At 35.5% G+C, this 17,403-nt stretch overlaps 1 protein-coding gene across 1 annotated transcript in view; it reads left to right on the top strand.

The window, feature by feature from the left end:
- The window catches only part of Otogl (otogelin like), a 142,624-nt gene that overhangs the window by 24,936 nt on the left and 100,285 nt on the right, over positions 1-17,403 (top strand). Inside the window, exons 11-18 of the mRNA XM_042698990.1 lie at positions 4,244-4,350; positions 4,543-4,668; positions 6,564-6,672; positions 7,440-7,486; positions 7,995-8,140; positions 8,815-8,938; positions 9,332-9,509; positions 16,548-16,672. Of these exons, the coding sequence (XP_042554924.1) occupies positions 4,244-4,350; positions 4,543-4,668; positions 6,564-6,672; positions 7,440-7,486; positions 7,995-8,140; positions 8,815-8,938; positions 9,332-9,509; positions 16,548-16,672 (962 nt within the window). The remainder of the gene's footprint in view (positions 1-4,243; positions 4,351-4,542; positions 4,669-6,563; positions 6,673-7,439; positions 7,487-7,994; positions 8,141-8,814; positions 8,939-9,331; positions 9,510-16,547; positions 16,673-17,403) is intronic.

Below are 17,403 nucleotides of genomic sequence, written 5' to 3'. Positions count from 1 at the left end.
TTTGTATCCTGAAATTAATTCTGTTTGATCATGGTGTATGATTTTTTTGATGAGTTATTGAAGTCAATTGACCAAAATTTGTTGAGAAGTTTTGCATCAATGTTCATCAAAGAAAGGGGTTTATAGTTCTCTTTCTTTGATGAGTCCCTACCTGGTTTGGGGATGAGGGTATGATGAATTCATAGAAAGAGTTTGGTAGTGAACTTTCACTTTGTTTCATTGTAGAGTTGGAAGAATATTGGTGAATGTTCTGCTTTGAAGGCCTTGTAGAATTCAGCTGTAAATCCTGGTCCTGGGCTTTTCTTGTGTGGGAAGTCTCTTACTGCTATTTCTATTTTGATGCTTGATATGGGTCTGTTAAGTTGGTTTAACTCATCTTGGCTTAGTTTGGGCATGTTGATATTTGCTAGGAAATCATCCATTTCTTCAAGGTTCTCATACGTATTAGCATAAAGGATTGAGAAGTATTCCCTTATAATGTTCTGAATCTTGGTTGTTTCTGTGGTGATGTTTCCATTCTCATCTCTGAGTTTGTTTATATCGGTGTGTTCTCTTCTTTTTCTGATAAGATTTGCTAAGGGTCTGTCAATTTTGTTAAAATTTTTGTTGATTTTGTTAAAATTTTTGTTGATTTTGTTGATTTTTGTTTTGTTGTTTTTTTTCTATGGTTTTTTTCAGACTCTAATTCATTTAATTCTGATTTAATTTTAATTATTTCTTTCCATCTACTGGATTGGGTTTATCTTGCTGCTCTTTTTCAAGGAAGTTCAGCTGTCTCATTAAATTGTTGGTTTCAGATCTCTTCAATTTGTTGATGTAGGAACTCAGAGCTATAAGCTCTGAGTACTGCCTTTGCTGTGTCCCAGAGGAGCTGGTAATTGGTGTGTTCATTTCTGTTGAATAACAGGAACATTTGAATTTCCTTTCTAATCTCTTCCATGACCCACTCATGTTTCAACAATGTGTCGTTCAGCCTTCATGTGTTACAGGATTTTTGTTGTTGGCTTTTGGTGTTGAATATTTATTTTATTCCCTTGTGTTCTGAAAGAATGCAGGACATAATTTCAATATTCTGAATTTGGACAAATTTGCTTTGTGACCTAAAATGTGGTCTATTTTGGAAAATGATCCATGTGCTGCTGAGAAGAATGTGTATTCTGATGCTACTGGGTGAAATATTTGGTAGATGCCTGCTAAGTCTAGTTGATCTATGCAGTCGTTTAGATCTGAGATTTCTCCGTTGAGTTTTTGCCAGGTTGATCTCTCCAGCCGGGATAGTGGTATGTTAAAGTATTTGGATCTATGTGATATTTGAGGGAAAGTAGTGTTTCTTGGATAAATTTAAGTGCTCCGTTATTTAGTGAATAGATATTTTGAATTGTATTATCCTCCTGAAGAAGTGATCCCTTAATTAGTATGTAATGACCCTCCTTATTTCTTCTTGCTAATTTTAATTTGAAGTCTATTTTTATTTGATATTAGGATTGCAATTCCTTCATGTTTATGGGGGCAGTTTGCTTGGTAGATTTTATTCCAGCCTTTCACTTTCAGAATGTTTTTTTTTTTGGGTCCGGTCATGGGGCCTGAACTCTGGGCCTGGGTGCTGTCCCTCAGCTCTTCAAGCTCAAGGCTAGTGCTCTACCACTTGAGCCACAGCGCCACTTCTGGCTTTTTTCTTTATTCTTATGTGGTGCTGAGGAATCGAACCCAGGGCCTCAGGCATGCAAGGCATGCGCTCTACCACTGAGCCACCTTCCCAGCCCCAGAATTTTTTTTTTCTTTTTACTTTTTTACATTTTTTATTGTAAAAATGATGAACAGAGGAGTTACAGTTACATGAGCAAGGTAATGAGTACATTTCTATCAAGCATTATTACCTCCTCCTTTGTTTTTCCTATTGAGCATTGTTGCCTCCTCCTTTGTTTTCCCCCTAGTATCCCAGAATATGTTTCTTTTTGTGGGCAAGGTGTGTCTCTTGAAATCACAAGGCTCTTATATTATGGAAATGAAAAAGTGAATTGGGTGAGCACAAATTAATTTCCTATTTGGATAACGATGGCATACTAAATTTGATTCAAGGCTCGACTTTTTGAGCATGTACTCTGAACTGAGCATTGTGTGACATGTGCACAAGCAGAATCAGGTTAGAAGTGGCCTTTGGCCTGTGAACCCAGACTTTAGTGTGGCAGGTCTCCAGCAGTGACTCAGTGCTCTAGGGGCAAAGTACTAAGCATGTGGAATTAGACCTGACTCTCAGGGAGTGTCTATAAGACTCCATATAGGAGGTGGTATTTGAGTTGAAACTTAAAGGATAATATAATACCAGACCTTTAAGCTTTTTATGACTTTGCTTCCAAGAATATCAGACTTTACAGCAAGGAAATGATTTTAATTTTACCATGCCAAAGTCAACTATGTTAGAGACAAACATTTTTTTCTTTTTTACTATCTTCTTGAGACAAAACCATTATTATAATGTTAATTTTTAAAAAAATTAAAGTTAACACTTAAAATAAATAAAGGCTTATTTCCTTTGATACATTGTGGTAAACACTTCTTTCCTTACTGTATGTTAATGTATCTAGAATGTTTACTAGAATGATGTAGACATTTAACAAATGATAGTTTAATTTAAGTTGCATTTTCTTGAGAAACCAATAATCACTTACTAACTTTCCAAATCACCATTAATTGTAGGAAATACACACAGAAAAAATTCAGCTACTCACTAGACAGTGTGTTGGAAATGAACTGTACAACTTGGTGTGTGTGTGGGGGGGGATGGAGGGAAAAAAACCTAGGAGAAAGTGAGGGAGAATGTGAAATTTGTCAAAATTAAATGTACTCATTACCTCACTTATGTAACTCTAACCCTTCTGTACATCACCTTTACAATGAAAATTTTAAAAATAATTTAATTTTAATTCTTTTAATCTGTTGCTATCTCCAAATCATTGTACAGGGGAGTTACAATTTAACATGTCCATTATTGCTAGTTCCATTTTCATGTATACACATGGAGTCTTATGTCTGTATTCACTCACCATTCCTCTTTCCATCTTCTACTCCCGACATGCACACTCTTTAAAATAAATCCTGAATTTAATGTCTTTTTAGGAATCCAACAATATTTAGCTTATACTGCTTTTCAGGAGGAATTTCCTTTTATTTGTAGTTTTAGAATTTTCTGAACTTCCAAAGTTTCTATGTCCAGGTTCTTTTTCTGCTAAAGCTGAGTTAATTGGACTGGGTAAGCTGCCTTACTTCCATTACAGGAGCCCAGGATAAGAGTAATTTGAGATGGCGAGTTTTACAACACAGGCATTTTAAATGTTAAGGTTCGTACAATGGAATGTTCTTAAGGTCATTATCTTTAAAAATATTTAACTATTCAATTTTCAGTTTGGATTAGGTTGGAGAACAAGCCCATTGCCTTGTTAAAAAACCTGTTTATTATTTAAGGCACCTTGTTAATCTGCTTTGGGAACTGGCAGATCCTGTAAGAAATTATTGTTTGAGGGAGCTCCTAAAGTGACTACAAGAAAAAGTGATTATTTACTCTTGGCAATGATATAAAAGTATTGAGTTTTAGTAAAGAATTCAAGATCTTCTTTTAAAACTTCAGCCAAATGCTGTTTATTTAATCTTTCAAGCATGTTTAGGAATCTTATTGAAGAGTGTTGAAGAATGATAGAAATAATTTTAAGCCTCATAGACTAGTGATATTATTGTATTTCAGAATGTGGACAATTAAGAACATGATGCTTGGAAACAACTTTCATGCTTGAAGTTTTTGTTGGGATAGAATTTGATCTCTTTTAATGGGATTTAAATTTTATCTGAGTAGTATGATTATTAAAAATTTAAATATCTGGGATAGTTTGTGCATTAAAAATTCTTCTGTACATGTATCCATATATAGAGAGAGACTGATAAGAATTTCATTATTAAATAGAAATTTTTTCCAGTATGGATTCTACTTGACTCAATAGATAAGTAGTGTGCTTATTGTAGTGTACTTACTGAAAGACTTTAGTGAAGATAGTACATTTAAACCTAATTAACTGAGATCCTATGCTTATATATTTTCTACCTTGTTAACCCTAATAAGTTATATTCTGAAGACATACAAAATGACATCAGCTGACACCGGAATAATGGGCATGTTTAAAAATTAGTAGCTCTGAAGCAGAAGTTCCATCAGTGCTTACTATTTAATCCTGCTCTGTCTTTCACTTCCTAGAACTGATGATGATGAAACATACTGCCGAGCAGCCACTGAGTATGCCAGAGCCTGTTCTCATGCTGGCTTCCCTATTCAAGATTGGAGAGATGACTTTTCAGCTTGCAGTATGTGTTTACTTTTCAAGCTATGCAGTTAACTTTAGTCTTATATTGCAGCTTAACATTTACTTTAATATTCAAAACTGGTGACTTCAATTTTTTTAAATTATACAACTGTATGTGTAAACTTAAGTATTTTTATTCCTGTAAATTTTTTGAAAGAGATGTGAATAAAATTAAGCTTCTCTGCCCCTTTAGTTGATAAATGTGATGACAGCTTTGTCCATCGGGACTGTATCAGTTGTTGCCCACCTACCTGTACATTTGAAAAGCAATGTCTTGGGAGCAATCTGCATTGTCTTGATGGATGTTACTGCCCAGATGGTAAGTACATTGTGAAGGAACCCTGTCTGCTCTCATGGAAACCAACATTCAGTTATCTGAGTGTCACATCTTGATCTTGCTGTCCTCTCTCAGAAAAATGAAGAGTATTGCCATTTTTCACCTTAGTAGGATTTGGTCCTTGAAGTGACTGAGAGGAATGGTTGCTTTTCTTTCACCAAAGGCTCACTATTTGACAATGTCCAAGGAATGCTTGGAATGTAAAGTCCTAAGTTTCTTATAGCAAATTTACAAATTCACTTATTTGTATTTTTCTAAAAGATACAAATAAGTTTTAGAAAATGCTTTCATTTTTTATTTTTTTTAAAATTTTACTTTATTGTAAAGATGCTGTACAGAGGGGTTACAGTTATATGACTAAGGTAATGAGTACATTTCTTGTGGAACATTGTTACCCCCTCCTTTGTTTTTCACCTACTATCCCATAATAAGACTTTAGCTGGATATAATTTTAGTATTTTGAATGAAAAAATAACTTTGCAGGTGATAAAAAAAGGGTTTTCAATTTACAAGTTGATTCACTGTACTGATAGAATGGTGAGAAAATTTATTCAAACTCTTTTATTTTATTTTATTTTATTTATTTACTTTTTGGTTCAGTCATGGGGCCTGAACTCTGGGCTGGGCACTGTCCCTCAGCTCTTCAGCTCAAGGCTAGCGCTCTACCACTTGAGCCACAGCACCACTTTGGGCTTTTTTCTTTTCTCTTATGTGGTGCTGAGGAATCGAACCCAGGGCCTCAGGCATGCAAGGCAAGTGCTCTACCACTGAGCCACCTTCCCAGCCCCCAAACCCTTTTATTTTTACAGACTTAAAAAAGAAGAATATTGAGGGTATTGCTCAGTAATAAGCTGCTTGCATAGCTTTCATATGCTGGTTTCAATTCCTAGCATCTCACATACACATATCTACACACACACACACACACACACACACACACACACACAAAGCCCAGAGATATTAAGTGATTTTTTCCTAATGTCATAATCTTAATATAAATTAAGATTACTTGGAAATGAGCAGGTTTACTTTTAGTCTATTGTTCTTTTGGTCACACTATATTGAACCACTACAATCAATGACAAGGTAAGGAGATTGTATCTAATGATAAATCCATGGATCAAAATATAAGTCAATGTTTTTCCTACAAAGTCTTGGTATGTATAATGAAATAGACATAGCAACATACTTGATTTATTCTTTATTTGTCAGAGAGAAATAATAAATGTAGTACCACTGTGTCAGACAATTAAGTCTCAATACTTTCTTCTTTGTTATCTGTGTGATAGTATCATAAATATCTGTCATTTGACAATGAACAGAAACTAACGGAAGTTTCTACTTTCTTTCTTTTGCTTTCTGTTTGTCCCTCAAATTTAAGGCAGCAGTATTTAATTACTTTTATTCTATGTGATGAAACCTGAGCTTTTAAATTAGAATAAATTAATCCTACAAATGGATTTCATTGTGATATTTATGTACATGTTTATAATTTACTCTTATCAAATTTACCTCTTCTATATTATTCTTCCTTTATCCTTTTTGCTACCTTCTCTCCACTTAAAGATATTTTATTGGGTTTCAGTCTGCTATGTTCAAGTATATAAATGTGTATATAAATTTTCTCTAATACATATATATACACACAAAATATTTTTATAATGTTCATGAGTCATGGGAGAGAAAAGTTGAAATGCACCAAAATAGACCCTTACAATGTAGCTACTGAGAGCCAAAAATCCTTTTTGAGAGAAATTTGTACTATCAGTACCTAGTATAAGCAGGTGTTCAAGCAAAGTCAGTTGCATTATTGTATTTTGAAAAGCAATCATTTTTAAATCTCCTTTAAGCATGTGGAATATACTTTTCTTAAATAGGGCTCATAATGGAAAATGGAACTTGCATCTCCTTGGAAAACTGCCCTTGTAGTTTTCATGGATTAGCTTATTCAGTTGGCTCCAAAATTGAACAAGAGTGCACTGAATGGTATGTGATTAATGTATGGTTAATTGTTTCTGATATCTAGCTAGTTAACAACTTACTCATGAGAGATAACATGTTTAAAAGTATATACTTATTGTCATTCCAAACATTTTTGGATATGTTTGAATTTTATTTAAATTGCATGACCAAGTTTTCTGTCTATAATTTCTTCTATGATGGCATGCCTACTAGTTTAGTTCCCTTTGTAATTCCATGCAATCTGACACCCATCAAATGCATTTCTTGTATTTTCCTATACTTCGTAATTAATTTGCACACATAGTGCAAACAAATGCTGTCCCTGAGCTTTTCTATTGGATAATTTAAAAAAAGTGACTCTATATTGCCAGTTTTGAAAGATTTAGAATTCTTTATTATATTAGTTAAGCATGAAATATTTTTTAGGGTAATCCAAAAAGGTCAGAAGACTAGGCACCATCTTTTCTCTTTGGTGTCAGTGTTTGTAAGAGAAATGGGATCAGATAATTAGCCATGGTCTGCTCTGTTTTCTGAAACTCATATCTGTGTTAAGGTACATAAGACAACATCTATTTTCTTTCCTCAATGCCCAATGACATTAAATGTATATAGACTATAGGTAATAATTTCTGAGGTTCAGTTCAAAATCAGCAAACTTTTGTAGAGATGTTTTTCAAGATAGACTGTTCAGAACCTGTAAACATGATATATTTTACTATATTAATCAAAATATTGATACACATATTAACAGCTTTTATAAGTCATTAATTAATATTTAAAATTTCATTTAGTGTGTGTGTTGGCGGAGTTTGGAACTGCACTGAGCATGACTGTCCAGGTAATCTTTGAAAATATGTTTGATGCAAATGTCTTAATTAAGACAATTGGAATGAAAAATAGCTCTGCTTTTTATAAGGACAGCTCTATATAGCAAAGAATATGATAATCTACAAATGCTTGTACTGAGGATAAGTGGAAAATTGAGTACATGATAGCCTTGAGCAGGAGACTATTGTAACATGTATAAATGTAATAAAAACTTTAAAGTATATAGAAGGACTTTTAACAAGCTCTAAATTTCACTAAGTAATTAATTTGAATACTTTAACTTAGTCTAATAAATTTGCTCACATCAGTAAAATGCAAGTGCTTCAGATGTTCTTTTTGATATGTGATTATTTATCCTAAGTGACTTCCTGCTATTTAAGAATTAACATAAGTTCTTCCTCTTCCTTCTCCAACTCTTCCTTTTCTTTTCTTCCTATTCTTCCTCCTTTCCCCTTCTTCCTCCTCTTTCCTCATCCTTTCTCTCTCTCTCTCTCTCTCTCTCTCTCTTTTTTTGGTAGTTCAATGCTCTGTTGTGGGTGATTCTCATTTTACAACTTTTGATGGCCGACATTATTCTTTTATTGGCATGTGTCAGTACATCCTTGTGAAAGGAACTGGAAAAGATAGATTCACAATTACTTTACAGAAAGCTCACTGTGAGCAGGTAAGACAGCATCTCAAATGATAAGAAGAACATGTATTTTTCATGCTTACATGTCATATCTTAATTAGGATACTATAAGAAATACTGTCATACCACAAGAGGAGGGGAAAATGCTGACAATCATGACATATCATTAATTGCATGATGTACTTTGATTTTAGAGATATCAAAATGTGAAAGCAATATAGGTTCTGTGGCTCAAGCCTCTAATCTAACCTACATGTTAGATGGAGATAGAGGATTTCAAGGTTAGCTCAGGCTGACTATAGTAGCACATACCTTTCATCCCAGCAACACTGTGAAGGATAAGCAAGAGAATCACAGCCCAGGCCAGCTTAGGCACCAAATGAGACCCTTTTCTACAAGGCAAAAAATAGTGAAATGCCTGCCTTGAAAGCCCACGAGTTCAATTCCCAAGGCCATAAAAATATTTTTGTGTGGCTCATTTATTATACAATAGGAAAATATATCTTATTAGAAACAGGGCTACATGAAATGTATGGACAGTTACTTCATTATATCATGCTCAAGGATTAATTTGTATTTATAGTATTCTTCCTTCTCTCTCTCACTGTCTCTCTGTTTACTCATCTCTCCTCTCTCATCTTCTCTACCACTTTCTGTGTCTATGTCTGGCTCTCATTCCTTTCATTGATAATTTGATTTTAATGCAGAACCTTGGCTTGGTCTGCCTTCAGTCTATAACTCTAATCCTAGAAGATGATATTAACAAACAAGTGACCCTCAGTAGGGGTGGACAAATCATCACCAGTCCTAACCAAGGCTTCAGTCTGAATGGTAAGAAACAAGGCTCTCTGTGTGTCACAGATTCTCAGTTAGAAATGGGGGAGACCCCCCCCCCCATGTCCGAAATATCTACTCTTTACATCAAGTGGCGTAGAATTTGGAAGGGAAGGGAGAAAACACAGACATTAATATTTATTGAAGATCCAAGAAATTGGGAGAAAAAAAGAGAAATGTGAAAAAGAAACCAGTCATAGGTGACAAAATTAGGGAGAGAGAGAGAGAGAAAAATGACTTATAGGAAGATCAGTCCTAGTACAAGTGTAACAATGTAGTATTACACACACACACACACACACACACACACACACACACACACACACATATTTATTTATTTATTTAACCTGTAAGTCTCAAAGCTAACTTACATATGCTTCTTTCCTGAAGGTATTGTTGATATTCAAACTCTGTCATCCTTATTTATTCTTCTAAAAACTACATTTGGTTTAAAGATCCTATTTGCTATTGATGGGGAAAGAATTTACATTCAGCTCACTAGTACATGGAAAAGAAGAACATTAGGTCTGTGTGGCACGTTTAATGGGAACATAAGAGATGATTTTCTGTAAGTATTATTTATGAGTTTAATGACAGTGATTTAAAGTCTATCAATGTATTTAAATGTTTACATAACTAATAGGAGCTTAGCTGTCAATAGTCTAATTGATTTACACTGATCATTATATTTAAATTGTATAGTAATTCCCTGATTAGTGTCTTTGATTTACAGATATGGAAGGAAACCTTCATTTGGTAAGTAAATCATTCAAGGCCCTGTAGCTCACAATGGAGCAAGCTTTGAATTTAGACAGTCTGACTCAATTAGAATGTCAGTTAATTGTTGCCATTCCGTCCTCTGCTACCTATCAAATTCAACAGCATTTTATTTTCAAAAACTTTCAGCCTTAAAAAAAATGAAATGTGCTGGGAAGATGGCTCAGTGGTAGAGCGCTTGCCTTGCATGCCTGAGGCCCTGGGTTTGATTCCTCAGTACCACATAAGCAAAAAGAAAAAAGCCAGAAGTGGCACTGTGGCTCAAGTGATAGAGCTAGAGCGCTGGCCTTGAGCTGAAGAGCTGAGGGACAGCACCCAGGCCCAAAGTTTTCAGGCCCCACGACCGGACCCACCCCCCTCCCCAAAATGAAATGTTTGGTGTTAGTGGCAGTAAGTTAGGCATTTTGGCATTAGTTAAAATTGGATTTTGAGAAAGGTGGTTTGTCACTGGAAGAAAAATCAGCAAAATACATCTGTGTCCCTTGTATCAACAAGGGGTTACAGTTACATGAGTAGGGTAATGAGTACATTTCATAGCGAGCATTGTTACCTCCTTCTTTGTTATCCCCCCCTACCATCCCTTCCCTCCTCTCCTCCCCAACTCCTCCAACCCCCCCACCCTGATATTGTAAAGTTCGTTTTCAACATAGTGTCCTGTACATCTCGTCGTCACAATGGGTCTGCCTGCATCCCCATTTAAGCATTCCCCAATATTCCTTCCCCTCCCCAAATTACAAAAATGTATATACAAGGTGCAGAACACCAGCATCAAATACAGTGAGAACAGGGGTTATACTGTGGAGGAAGAACATACAAAAGAAACAAAAGAATCACATACTGCATTGTAAATACATTAATGGATTAAATTTATTTTGCTGAAAGCACAGTGGTAGTAACTTAAGTAAAATGATTTTGCTGTTTTGAAAGGCATTGGTGTTGCAGATAAAGGATAATCCAAACATTTTAATAATATGAGGCTTTGAATAGAATTTGAAGTTTGGTAGTTATTCCTCCAACAACACTGTTCTTCCTGCTAAGGATTGCTTTTGGGGTCTTTTGTTATTGCATATAAATTTTTGGATTGCTCTCTCTCTACTTCATTGAAGAATGATGTTGGGAGTTTGATGGGTATTGCACTGAATTTGTAAATTGCTTTGGGCAGTATTGCCACTTTTCATGATGTTAATTCTTCCAGTCTAGGAGCATGGAAGAAGGTTTCGCTTTTTGTTTTAATTGTGAAAATACCATACAGAGGGGTTACAATTACATGGGCAAGATAATGAGTACATTTGTTATCAAGCATTGTTGCCTCCTCCTTTGTTTCCCCTTCCCATCCCTTCCCATTCTCCCTTACCCACCTACCCGACCCTCCCCCCTCCCCCCAACCAAAGTTGTAAAGTTCAGTTTTCGACAGAACGACTTGTACATGAAGAAGGATTTTGCATTTCCTTAAGTCTTCAAATTTTCTTTCTCAATTTTCTAAAAGTTTTTACATTAGAGGTCCTTCCCATCTTTGGTTAATTCTTAGGTATTTTTATTTATTTATTTAGGCTATGACTAAAGGGGCTGCCTTGGCCTTTAAACTAGATTCTTATATATCATCTTACACCAGAATAAATTCAAAATGGATAAAACCTCAATGTAAGGCTAGAAACCATGAAAATATTACATCAAGGGGTAGGGGAAATACTAGGGCTCTAAGCACTGGTCAAAACTTTCTAAATAAAGGTCTAGAGTCACAACATATCAAAGAAAGACTGGACAAATGGGGTTGTAACAAGCTTAAAAGTCTCTTCATGGCAAAGGATATAGCTAACAAGCTAAATAGAAAGCCCACAGAATGGGAGAATATTTTCACCAGCTATACATCAGATAAGGGTCTAATATCCAAAGTATTCTTAGAACTCCAAGAATTACTCTCTTCCCCCGCCCTTCCCTCCCCCTCCACAATAAATCCTCAAAGAAACAACAACTCAGTTAATAATGGGCTAGCGACTTAATGAGAGACTTCTCAGAAGAAGTAGAAGTGGCCCAAAGACCCATGAAAAATGTTCATTATTACTGGCTATAAAGAAAACGCAAATCAAAACAATACCTTTAGGGGCTGGGAAGGTGGCTCAGTGGAAGAGTGCTTGCCCTGCATGCATGAGACCCTGGATCAATTCCTCAGCACCACATAAACAGAAAAAGCCAGAAGTAGCACTGTGCCTCGAGTGGTGGTGCACTTGCCTTGAGCTGAAGCGCTGAGTGGTGGCTCCCAGGCCCAATTTGGGCCCCATGATCCACAAAAATAAAAATAACAAAACAAAACAAACAAACACCATTTAGAATGGCCAATATTAAGAAAACTAACAATAACAAATTCTGGCATGGATGGGTCTAAAAGGGAACTCTATTACACTGTTAGTGGGAATTTAAGCTATTCAACCATTTTGGAAAGCAGTATGGACATTCCTCAAAAAACTAAACCCAGAGCTAACCTATGACCCAGAAAGTCCACTCTTGGAATAGAGCACAAGCAACACCACACTAAAGCTGCCAGCACAACCATTTCATTTTATGTAGCCAAGATATGGAGTCAGTCCAGATGTCCCTCCATGGACAAACATATCAAGAAAATGTTTTATATATACATAATGGAATTCTACTTATCCATCAGAAAGAATACTATTGCATCATTCATAAGGAAATGGAAAGACTTGGAAAAAATTACATTAAGTGAAGTAAACCAAACCCAGATAAATTTAGGTTGCATGGTTGCCCTCATTTGTGGTAGCTAGAATGTGCCTATAAATCTACAGGTCAACACACTGTATGGTAAGCAAGGGGCTACAAACAGGTTAACTGAAGTGTAATAGACTCTATGGAGAGTACAAATAGTATAATTCTTTAAAAAGACTAAAACAAAATAAGTAACAGGAAATGAGTACTTGAAAGGGGGAAGATGGGGCCAAAGGGACAAGAGAAGGATGAAGTAGGGTTGAAGGGGGGTGAAATGTTGAAATGATGTCACAGATGAAGATACACTGTATACAGAAAATGCTTTGATGAATGGCAAAAAAATTAAATATATCAAGTTAAGATGAGTACATGAAAAGGTGGGTTTGGAGAGTGAGTGAGAATGTTGAAAGGGGTGACATATATCAAGATATACTATATTCATAAACTGCTTTGGTGAATGGCACCTTCTTTGTATAACTACTTAAAGATAATAGAAATATTTGAAAAAAGGAAATATGAGGCATCTAAAAAAGTAAAACTCCAGTGATTGTTACTAGCTGAAGGTTAGAGTAGGTTGATGAGAAATACTACTCAAAGAGTTGCTTTTAGTTAGACATGATGGATAGAGATCTGGTGCTTAAAGCTGATTTATTAGACATCTGAAACTTTCTAAGACAGCTGATAGTAAGTGTTCTCACACAAAAATGATAAGAATATGAGGTGATGGTTATGTTCATTAGCTGATTTAGCCATTTTATAATATGCCATCAAAACATTATGTTGTATACTCCAGAAGTATACACAATATATTTAATTTTATATAAAATATATACATAGTTACTTAATAAAAGTACAAATATTTAGTGGTTACTGAGGTGTCAACCAATAATATGCATAAAATACCAAGACAATTTCAAAATCTTACATGTTGAGCTTTGTGCTCATAGCTAAATGTGTAGTGGGAATTTAGAGATCGTTATTTTGGGATAGGAAACCAGGGAATATTTCACAGAGAAGATATTCTCCAAAAACCATGATATATTTTATATAAACACACTTTTATATGTATTCTTTTTGTTAAGGGTTATTTCACTCTTCTAGTCTTTCTTGTGAACTCTTGATTAATGTCAGTGCAGACATCTTTGCTTCTAGTTTATGTCCCACTCAAATTAATTCTACCTATGTTATCCACAAAAATGATCATTTACATAGAGAATGTAAGTAGCAGGATCGTATCATTGGTCCTTGTCATCACAGGTATCTTATATTCAGTGTAGAGTTGAATTGAGTAGAAATTTTAATATTATCAAGAAAATAATTAGGATAGACTTAGAAAACTGGAGTTCCAATGTTAAAAATATGTGATTAATTTGCTTTTTTGGTACATTTTTGGGTTTATGTATCATAGGTCAGGCAGTGATACATTTCTCACTTTTGAGAAACAGACACTGTATTTTATAGGCTTGGCTAACATGTTCAGAAAACATCCGAGCCTTTCTCTGCCTTCTTTGTCAGTGTTTAGCAGATGGCTGATCTGTTGGCTAGTCTCCTTCATGCATAAACACTAAAGCACGATAAGAGTGCAGGGTGATATTTCAATCAGAGATAACTTCTGAACATGGTTTAACTTTCCAACTTAAGTACTTAAAATTCTTTACTTCAGAAAAGCTAATGCCAATCTGTAAACATAGCATAATGGAAAATATTAACTGAAAAATTAACTTGCCTGCTTTGTTATAGCAAGTCAAATATGACAGACTTGTTTATTTGGCCAGCTGAAAGATTGTTTTATAAAATGCACTGCAATAGTGAATGGCTCTATATTTTGGCTCTTTAAAAAAATACAGTATCATTTTAAGTACACTGATAAGATAATGGAGCCAGGTTCTGGGTCATTTCCACCTAGGAGCCCTGACTACACTAACCACCCCAACCTATTTTATTGTCCCTAAGAGAGGAGAAAGGGGAAGGCAGGAGAAAGAATGAGAAGAAAGCTCGTGCAAGGCATGCAATTGTGTGTGTGTGTGTGTGTTTGTGTGTGTGTGTGCCTCCATGCCTTCATGTGAACAAAATGAAAATATTATAATAAGCTTATTGGAATTCTTTACAGTTCTAGATGTTGAGAAGTATGAAAAGAAAGGAAAGGGAGGAGGATGACAAATACACATACTACATTGACTTTTTTTAAAAAAGGAAATGAGAAAGTATACTTTTAATCGTTAAGGATACTTTGATCTTCTGATATATTTGTAAATTGATCAACACTAAAAAGAGGTATTAAGTAGGCACAGAACTGTTACAAAGTTCTACCTTCTGTTTTTTGTAGAGGAAGACAAACAAAACAAAAACAAAAATGACCTCAACAGGACAATTGACACCAACTCCCATACCTTCAAGCCCACCTAGGCACACATCCCTCAAAGCCCTACATTGCCTCCAGAAATCATAGTACAGGCCCAAAGAAACATAGGTCCCATGGTTTCCCTTATTTGCAATAACTAGTATATGTCTAAGACAAGCAGAAAAGTCAGATAAGATGATGTTAGATGAAATGAACCCCAAGATAAGGACACAAGTTTTTTTTCATTCTTGCTATTGTTTCTAACATATTTATAGGGTGATTGTTTTGTTGCTTTGTATGTCCCTCCCCCCATGGTATAACCACTGTTTTCACTGTATTTGATGTTGGGATAATTTGGGGAGGGGAAGGGAAAAAAATTGTTTAAATAGGGATACAAGTTGACCCTTTGCAACAGTGAGATGTACAAAATGCTATGTTGAAAAACGAACTTTACAACTTTGGCGGGCATGGGCTGGGGGGGCGGGGAGTGTAGTTGTGGAGATGGGAGGGCAGGGATGGTAAGGCAAAAACAAAGGAGGAGGCAACAATGCTTGATAAGAACTGTACTCATTACCTTGCTCATGTAATTGTAACCCCTCTGTATGGTATTTTCACAATAAAAAAACTTATTAAAAAAGAAATCATAGTACCTTGTCTTCTATAGCTCCACATCTCTCTTCTCTCAGTGGTTGTGGTAACTCAGAGTTCAGGATGACTATGCTAGATGATTATGAGAGTATCTGATGTAAAGCTGACACTGCATTCATCCATATTGTAGCAATTAACATAGTGGGCCTAGTGGTATGTTCAAAATCTTGTGAAAGACTTAGTTTGATATATTTAAGTTGTTGTGACAGTCTGGCACAGTGTCTAATAGGGAATGTCATTGAGCAAATGTTGGCTCTTGAATTAATACAACTTGATGGCTGATGGAGGTAGAATGGTATATTTTAGCCTCTAGTTGTTACTGTGGTCTCCAAGTCTGACTTTGAAGAGGTAACTGTTTCTTTTTCATTTTTATTTGCTAAAGAAAGTGAAGATGTTAGCAAATTTGGAAGAAGAGCAACGTTTTACCACTTCCCCTCAATTTTCTTTGGCTTGTTTGCTCACTATTTTAACCTTCATCATGGAACTTGATATGCTGTGTCAGTAAGATTGTTATTTAGAACATTTGTTTTCAGCAAGGAGAGATTTGTACCATGTGTACCTATGTCTCCAAGTGCCACCTATCCCAAACACCTTGCGGTCACTTAAGTGGTGTTTGGTTAATTCACCAAGAACTGGGTGAGTGTAGCTTTGCCTTTTATAAGTCTGAGGATATTTAATACAGAATGTTTTCCTCATAAGGTGGAGATGAAGACAGAATAAAATCCTCTAGGTCTTTACCCTGTAAAGTTTTAATAAAAGGAAACAAATTCCTTTAGATTAAAAAAAAACTGGCAAAAATTCAAGCTGTGAGATATCTTGGCACATTATTGAAATTTTTTGTTGTTGTTGTTGGTCATGGGGCCTGAACTGTGGGCCTGAGCACCGTCTTTCAGCTTTTCAGCTCAAGGCTAGCACACTTACCACTTGAGCCACAGTGCCAACTTCTGGCTTTTTCTGCTTATGCGATGCTGAGGAATCAAACCCAGGGCCTCATGCATACAAGGCAAGCACTCTACCACTGAGCCACCTTCCTAGCCCCTCATTATTTAAATATTTAAAGAGTACGAATTAATAAAGTGAACAAGAGAGACTAGGAAGAACTTTCTCTTTGCTTTCTAGTTCTCCATCAGGCATGATAGAAGGCACTCCGCAACTGCACGCCAATGCGTGGAGAGTTTCCTCCACATGTTTTGCACCCGTACATGTTCCAGTGGTGGACCCCTGTAATATTAACCAACAAAACAGTAAGTTCCATTTGGCATGTAAAGTTAGAAGTAATGTTCTATGTTTGACTATAATTTTGTAAAATTATATAGTGATTCATAAATTATGACAAATCAGTACCATTTCTTGCATACTGTTGCTTAATGTTTTGCCCTTTTTAGTGCAATAGAAACTATTTGAAAGAACAGATGATGATAACTTTTTTTTTGACTTCATTTTACCTATTTAAAGTGTTTAGTTATGTACCTATGTTTTTGCAAATTCTTTATTGTGATTAAGTGATTACATAATTTCACACATTTCACAGCCTTGTGGGATAGTGATGCTTAGTTAAAGTCATACACACATTCTAACTTTCATGGGGCAAATTGTCTATCGTGGTCTATAAAATTTATAAGTTCTATAATCTTTGACAATGCAGTTATTTCTTCCACATTGGGTGATATGTACCTATTTTAAGGTGGTTAGATACCCCTTCCTCCCAAAATGTGGTTTAGCACTTTGGAGCTTTTAGAGGAGACTTTGAATGATTGAGCGATATTTCTGGAAATATTCCAGCAATGCTGTTATAGTTCCTGGAAGTTTGGTTGCACTTTTACAGTGTGGTAACTCAAATTCCTCTTCTGTTTATTATCATCCAATGACAAGTTCTAAACTCACAACACATATTATGTCTCTATAAGCAGGAAGCCAAAGATGGTTTTGTGTGACTAAGTAGGCAACAATTTGAGATGATCATTACCTGGAGTTC

Source organism: Dipodomys spectabilis, unplaced genomic scaffold (genome assembly GCF_019054845.1).
Source record: "Dipodomys spectabilis isolate Male_0828 unplaced genomic scaffold, ASM1905484v1 ptg000234l, whole genome shotgun sequence".
Lineage (NCBI taxonomy): Eukaryota > Metazoa > Chordata > Mammalia > Rodentia > Heteromyidae > Dipodomys > Dipodomys spectabilis.
This window is presented reverse-complemented; position numbering and strand designations above follow the sequence as displayed.